This window comes from Medicago sativa, chromosome 1 (assembly GCF_051527215.1).
Source record: "Medicago sativa cultivar Bolivia chromosome 1, Bolivia_mono, whole genome shotgun sequence".
Classification (NCBI taxonomy): Eukaryota; Viridiplantae; Streptophyta; class Magnoliopsida; order Fabales; family Fabaceae; genus Medicago; species Medicago sativa.
In genome coordinates this window covers 80,804,489-80,812,700 of record NC_140749.1, presented here as the reverse complement: position 1 = coordinate 80,812,700, position 8,212 = coordinate 80,804,489, and the positions used below count along the sequence as shown (strand labels likewise).

At 31.3% G+C, this 8,212-nt stretch overlaps 1 protein-coding gene across 1 annotated transcript; it reads left to right on the top strand.

Moving 5' to 3' along the window:
- Positions 1-6,774, top strand: LOC146958012 (phenylalanine ammonia-lyase 2). The gene is made up of 2 exons (XM_085739677.1): positions 1-735; positions 4,597-6,774. The coding sequence occupies exons 1-2, from the start codon at positions 317-319 to the stop codon at positions 6,344-6,346; spliced, it is 2,169 nt and encodes a 722-aa protein (XP_085595803.1). The 5' UTR covers positions 1-316; the 3' UTR covers positions 6,347-6,774.
- The last annotated feature ends 1,438 nt before the right edge of the window (positions 6,775-8,212 follow it).

Here is an 8,212-nt window from a genome sequence, read left to right as displayed (position 1 = left end):
AGGAAAATTTTTCTTTCCTACAAACCAAAAAAAAAAAAAAAAAACACTTTGCCATTTCCCATTTCCTATGATCAAAATATTTATTTATTCAAAAAACTATATTCCACATTAATCCTTTCCGTTTTTGTCACAATTCCTAACTGCCATTCACCTATATCCCACAAATTCCTCCCCTATACAATATAACATATATAGCTACGTAACGCAACTCAAGAGATCTATCTAACAATCTATCTATCTCTTGAAACACAACAATATATATAATTAACCTTAATCAGCCTCAATTTCTTCATCATCATAATTAACAAATAAGATCATGGAGTTTTCAAATGGAGATAATAGCAATGGTTGTAACGGTTCTTCCATGAATCTTTGCAATGGTGGAACAAAAACCAGTAACAACAATGACCCTTTGAATTGGGGTATGGCTGCAGATTCTATGAAGGGTAGTCACCTAGATGAGGTGAAGCGTATGGTTGAGGAATACCGGAAACCGGTTGTGCCCTTAGGTGGAAAAGGTTTAACAATAGCACAAGTGGCTGCGGTTGCAACTCATAGTACCGGCGTGGCGGTTGAACTGGCGGAAGAGGCACGCTCCGCCGTTAAAGCTAGTAGTGATTGGGTGGTTGATAGTATGAATAAAGGGACTGATAGCTATGGAGTGACCACTGGGTTTGGTGCAACCTCACACAGAAGAACAAAACAAGGTGGTGCCCTTCAAAGTGAACTCATCAGGTAATTTATTCATTTTTGTCAAAATTTCAATTTATCAAATTTATCATCATTTAATATATACTATATATGTGCATTTTCTTTGTAAATTTTCTTAACATATGTCATTAAATATATAGATATTTTATAAACCAACTTTATAAAGTGATCTTATAGAATAATTTGATTAAATAGATATGTAAAAAACATTTACCTTATGGTTACATAACAATTAATTTCAATTGTCATCAACTATTGAAAACAACTAGTAAAAAAAAACTATTGAAAACTACAACATTTTTTAAAGAAAAATGAAAACTACAACATCTTGGTGCATGTTTGATAATCCAATAATTTTAGCAAGAAGATAGCGAATCATCGTAATTTTACAAAAGCTTTCAAATCTAGTTTTTAAAAATCATGGTAATTCATTGTAATTTTGACAAATCTATGGTGATACACCATACATGCATTTGATAAAATTTAATTTAATAAATATATAAAGTGCAACCTATAATATTAAGTTGTGGTTTTTTTTTTTTTTCGCTAATGTAAGTTCTAATGTTACTACTACTTCTTAAGATACACAAGTGTTTCTTAAGATACATACACAAATGTCTATATTAAACTTATGTCTAAAATATATTTTGGGGATGAGCACATATTAATTATATCGTATCTTAACATATGTTGGTGCGATATTTTAATATCCTGTGTCTCGGTTTTTAGTTGGTTTATTAATGGATTGGTTATGCTGAATATTTATATTTTCCCTTACTTTGGGGTAGGTGTGCTACCAGTGATCTGCTTGATGAAGTTAGGTAGAAGGTCATGTCATTATTTTATTTTTTTAATTGTAGATTGAACAGAAGTGTGTATCCCTTTTTTGTGCTTTTGTTTGTTTAATATGTTGTTCATAAAACGTAAAAAATGGCTATGTGAAACTTGTGATCGAGGGAATAACCCACTTGTTTTATAAATAAGTTAAGTTATCATATACCAAAAAAAAAAAAAACTATCATAATTCCATTTGTAACCCAAAAGAAATAAATGACGGGTTAGTTTTAGCACAAATCATCATTAGGAAAAGAAATATAGGAAAAAAGCAGTGTGATGTCAACTTTTAAATTTTTGCAAAATATTAAAATTATCCTAAATAATCAACTTTTATATAATTAATTTATGTTAAGGGAAAAATGTGATCGGGCATGAAAGCTCATAGTTCGTATTCCTTTTATATAATAAATTTACAGATATTTTTCTCTAATGTGATCGGGCATGAAAGCTCATAGTTCGTATTCCTTTTATATAATAAATTTACAGATATTTTTCTCTTTTTTTATATAAACTCAAATAAGTTCATGATTTTTTTTTTATAATATATTTAAAGTTTATGTAAAAAAATAATTTAATATATTATTAGTGAGTATTCTTTCAAAAAAATTACAAGAGTGAACTACATGTCATAAATAGAAATATAAATAAAAACTATTAATGTAAGTATACTTGGTTAAAATTAAAAAAAAAATGAAATTTATTCATTGTAAATATATATTTTGAAATAATTTGTATTCTATAGTTTGATTCATGTGAACTATCATTGAATGAAATAATTTGTATTCTATAGTTTGATTCATGTGAACTATCATTGAAAATTATAGTTATAGTGCAAAGGCTTCTATTACGTTAAATACTAAATTTTCTAATGCAAAGTTTATATTATTATATTAATATTAGTAAACCCTTAATCAGTGTCCTTTGTATAGTCTATAGACCCTTAATTAGGACACTGGTTAACAATAGATCCTAAATATTTTATTTATTTTAGGAGCACATTTTCATACTCTTGCTTATATTGTTTGAAATCACCTAGTGGTATCAATCAATCAATAGAACAATGTCAACAAAATGTTATCCTTATATTGTTAGGTAAATGTATTTATTTAATTGACAGAAACAGTTCTAGCATAGCATTCCATATAATTTATTACATTGCGAAAGAGGGGATGTTTCTTCAATTAATTTTGTAGTACCATTTATTTGCGAGTGAAATCGTGGCATTGTGTAGATCACCCTGCAGCTATGGAATTGCATGTGATATACTCCATTATTCAATACCTAAGTTTATGGAATAAATAAAATGGGAAAAGATGGGTCTACACACCATAAAGTGCTGAATTCATGCAGAAGAATTAAGAGTATATGAATATCATTGCCCAAATAAAATATTAAGTATTTCAAGTGCTCAATTTATTTTAGTTTACTTTTCCCTCGTTTTTTTTCAATATTTCAGTTTATTTTGAACTGTGTCATAATATTTCTTTCATATATTTATCAACAAAAAAAAAAAAATCACATAGCCGGTGAGTGGGTCCAACCGTCTAATAACTATAGTGAAAAAACAAAATGACACTTGTCTTTTTTGATTTGTTTTTGCTTATGTGTTTGGTTTTAAGTTGGTGTCATTCATTCCAATTATTAGTTATTACTGTTACAAAAATGTTACTTGCTCCGTCCCGAATTAATTGAGCCCTTGGCTTATTTCACACTTATTAAGAAAAATGTATAAATAAAGGGGAAAGTGGAATATATTGAATTGAGAATGATGAAAATAGGATTGAAAATTAAAATGACTCAGTTATTTTGGGACACTTTTTTTTAGTAAATGACTCAGTTAATCCGAAACGGAGGTAGTATATGAATGACTTATAAAGGTAAAAAAACCATTCATTCAACAGTAGAAGTGTCAGTGTCGGATTTCATGTGAAATAAAATAATGTTTAATGTTCATACTATAAACTTTTCTTCAAAAAAGTTCATACTATAAACTTTTTTAGTTACAAATTCATGACGGTGGGCCAGAAATTGCACAATACTCTCTCCGTCCTGCAATAGATGACCTATTTGACAATGTGCATTATTGACCTAATATATTTTGACCACATTTTTCAACTAATACACAAAGATAAATAATATCATATAAGGTGTCATTGGATTCGTCTCGATGTATATTTTTAAAATATTAAATTTTCATAATTTTTTCTAATAGAGAATTGAAGATATTAAAGATAAAACATATGCATTGGTATATGTGACAGAGTCAACTGTGTCACTTAATATGGGACGGAGGGAGTATATTATAATGGCTCGACTGACAGACCATTAATTAGTCTATCTACATTTTATTATGGTTATTATTCCTTCAGGTCCATCTACATGGTAGCATAGCACCATATCTACACTCAATTGCATAACTTTACATGGCCCATATTTAATATTGTTATAATTACTCCCTTCATTTATACATATTTATTTCTTATATAGAAATAGAAAAGTTAAGCAGAGATGTTGAATTCAGTTTTCATAAGGCAGAACATCAAGGGATGTTCATAAGGAGTTGTTAAATTAAATGGCTATGATTGAATTGTACACTCATTTTGCAGGCTTGATGTTTTGGCTCTACATAATTGTGCCATTAATTTAATGTACTTGGACAGTTACAGTTGTACCTTTATGGAACAAAATTGTTGTTTTGACTCGGCATGATGATTTGGAATATCATCCTTGTTGTTTATGTTTGTGGCTCAGTCAACTTGTTTCCTAGCTGTTCACAATTTATTCATCCTAATTGACTCTTAATCATTTTATTAATATTAATTCATCAGTTGAGGCTAACACGATTCTACTTAACACAATTGTTTGACTTGGCATGAATTAATCATTTGGAAAATCATGCTAATTGTTTAGAATTTCATACATCATACATGACTCTATTCATTGTATGACTCATTCAACGTGTCGGACACCAAACACATCTTCATTCTGAATTGTTGGTTCTGCATGTATTGATACTAACACAGTGTAACAATTATTTTATTGCAACAGATTTCTGAATGCTGGAATTTTCGGCAATGGAACAGAATCATCTCAGACATTACCTCCCACAGCCACAAGAGCAGGCATGTTGGTTAGAATCAACACATTGCTTCAAGGATATTCAGGAATCAGATTTGAAATCATGGAAGCAATAGCAAAATTTCTGAACCATAACATAACACCATGTCTTCCATTAAGAGGTACAATCACTGCATCAGGTGATTTAATTCCTTTAGCATATGTTGCTGGCCTTTTAATTGGAAGGCCAAATTCAAAATCTATTGGACCTAATGGACAAGTTCTGAATGCTAAAGAGGCTTTTCAACTAGCTGGAATTGAAACTGGTTTCTTTGAGTTGCAACCTAAAGAAGGTTTAGCACTAGTGAATGGTACTGCAGTTGGATCAGGTTTGGCTTCATTGGTTCTTTTTGATACAAATTTACTAGTTGTTCTCTCGGAACTTTTGTCTGCGATTTTCGCGGAAGTTATGCTAGGAAAACCTCAATTCACTGACCATTTGATTCATAAGTTGAAACTTCATCCTGGTCAAATTGAGGCTGCTGCTATTATGGAACATATTTTAGATGGAAGTTATTATCTTAAGGCTGCACAAAAAGTACATGAGATTAATCCACTTCAGAAGCCTAAACAAGATAGATACGCGATTCGAACATCACCGCAGTGGCTTGGACCGCAGATTGAAGTGATTCGACACGCAACACAGATGATTGAGAGGGAGATAAATTCCGTGAATGACAATCCACTTATTGATGTTTCAAGGAATATGGCACTTCATGGAGGAAATTTCCAAGGTACACCGATTGGTGTATCGATGGATAACACTCGTTTAGCCATTGCTTCCATTGGTAAACTTATGTTTGCTCAATTCACTGAGCTTGTGAATGACATATATAGCAACGGATTGCCTTCAAATCTCACTGCTAGCCGCAATCCAAGTTTGGATTACGGCTTCAAAGGAGCAGAAATTGCAATGGCATCCTATTGTTCAGAACTTCAATACCTTGCTAATCCTGTCACCACTCATGTTCAAAGTGCTGAACAACATAACCAAGATGTTAACTCTTTAGGCTTGATTTCAGCAAGAAAAACAGCTGAAGCAGTTGAAATATTGAAACTCATGTCATCCACCTTCTTAGTAGCATTGTGCCAAGCTATTGATTTAAGGCACATTGAGGAAAACTTGAAAAGTGTTGTCAAGAACACTGTGAGTCAAGTAGCCAAGAGAATTCTCACAGTTGGTGTCAATGGTGAGTTGCATCCATCAAGGTTTTGTGAGAAGGATTTACTCAATGTTGTTGAAGGTGAGTACGTTTTCGCTTACGTTGATGACCCTTGCAGTGCTACATACCCTCTAATGCAGAAGCTGAGACATGTACTAGTTGATCATGCATTGCAAAATGGTGATAAGGAGGCAAATTCAAGCACCTCAATTTTCCAAAAGATTGGAGCTTTTGAGGAAGAGCTTAAGACCCTTTTGCCTAAAGAGGTGGAAAATGCTAGGGTTCAAGTTGAAAATGGAAACCCTTCAGTTCCTAATATGATCAAGGAATGTAGATCATATCCATTGTACAAGTTCATAAGAGAAACTTTAGGGACAACTTTGCTGACAGGTGAGAAAATTAGGTCACCTGGTGAGGAATGTGATAAGGTTTTCACAGCACTGTGTGATGGAAGGTTTATTGATCCCATGTTGGATTGTCTAAAGGAGTGGAATGGTGCTCCTCTACCTATTTGCTAGGATTGTGCTACTCTAATGTAATATTTTTTTTTTCTATTTCAAAGACTTTCTTTTTCCTTTTTCATGTAATGTTTATTTTATGAAGATGTTGGGCATGTATTTTAAACTACGATCACAAACTGTATGAGTTAATTTTATATTATATACGTTCTTTGTTTGGAAAAAATGTGTTGTCAAAAGTAACTATTTTTTCTTTTTTTGGTTAAGTAACTTGTTGGTTAGAAATTCATCTTAAAAGGTGTGAATAAGTGAGGTGTACAAGTTTAAACCTCGACATCTACATATATTATGCAATGTTATTATTAATTGAGTTAAGCTCACGACGATAACTCCTTTTTCTAATTATATATACTAGTACGAGTAGTTTCTGACTATGAAATTCGGAACGCCACTCTCTGAATTATGGCAATGAATAACCTTTGATCTTATTTGAGGTGGTGTTCTTATTAGTTTGTTTTCTGCTCACATTTTGTGATGGTAAGGGATGGAGATTGATCAAGATATTTTGATTTGTTCTATGCTATGTAAAAAGTGTGGTTTGCTTGATATCTGGTTGAGATTTTTACCTGTACGTTTCTCCCATTAACCATACAGATAAATTTTTGTAACATCAATATGAACAATTTCAAATTAGATAAAATGTATAGAAGTAGTTCTTGAAAAGAATTTCCACACGTCCCCTTCATCCGCACATTGAAGGATTTTGATGGAAGACACATGAACACAAACATAGAAAACCATAGAGAACACATAAGTTAATATGGTCCACTTCAATCCAAGTCAGCACTTACTCATGAGAACCAGGGGCGAATGGCTTCCTATGGATGGGGTAGCATTGGCTACCCCAAAAGAAAAAAATATCTTGAGTAATTAGTATAGTTATGTATGTAGCTATCCCATTAATATATTATTTGGCTACTCCAAACAATTTTATTGGCTTAAAGAGGGATGATATTAATAAAATATTGATAATCTATTTACTTTAGTGTCAATTATAGATAAATTTGACTTCTTAAAACTTCATAAAGTTCAACTTTTATAAATAATTATTGTTAGATTTTAGTTTTTTCATTGTCATTTCATTAAATATAAGTAAAAATTATTATAAATTTATTTTACTTAATGATTAAGTTTAATATATTAGTTTTTTAAAATATATTTTACTATTTGGCCACCTCGTAAAAATTGTGTTAGCTTCGCCGCTGATGAGAACAATGACTTCTATCATCATCATGAATATAATAACTCAATGGACATTAATTGTAGGCCAAATACCACTTTTCATCCTTTTAGTTTGACAGAATTCTCAAGTTAGTCCTTTAAATTTCAAAAGTTTCAAATAGATTCTTTTAATTGATAAATTATTTCACTGTCACCGTTTCAAAAGTTTCAAATAGGTTCTTTTAGTTTAAAATTTTTGAAACTTAAAGGACTAATTTGGGAATTCTGTCAAATTAAAAGGACTTATTTGAAACTTAAAGGACTAACTTGGGAATTCTGTCAAACTAAAAGGACCTAATTGAAACTTTCAAAACTTAAAGGACCAACTTAAAAATTCTGTCAAACTAAAATGATCAGTATTTGACCTTAATTGTACTATTTTTTTTTTTGAGAGCATTAATTGTACTACTCTTTTAATGCTTATGGGTTTTGCAAATATCGAGGGGGAGTAGAGATAGAAGAGAAAGTTGATCAATCCACTTTCCTAACCATTTTTTCATTTTTGTTATAGTAAAGAAAGATACAACTTGACTACCATATCTGCTCGATCATCACGCCTATAGATCACCGTACAATAAAACAAGAGAAATATCTGAGAAATGCTAGGGTCACACTTTTTAGCACTCTCTTTTAACACACCCAATG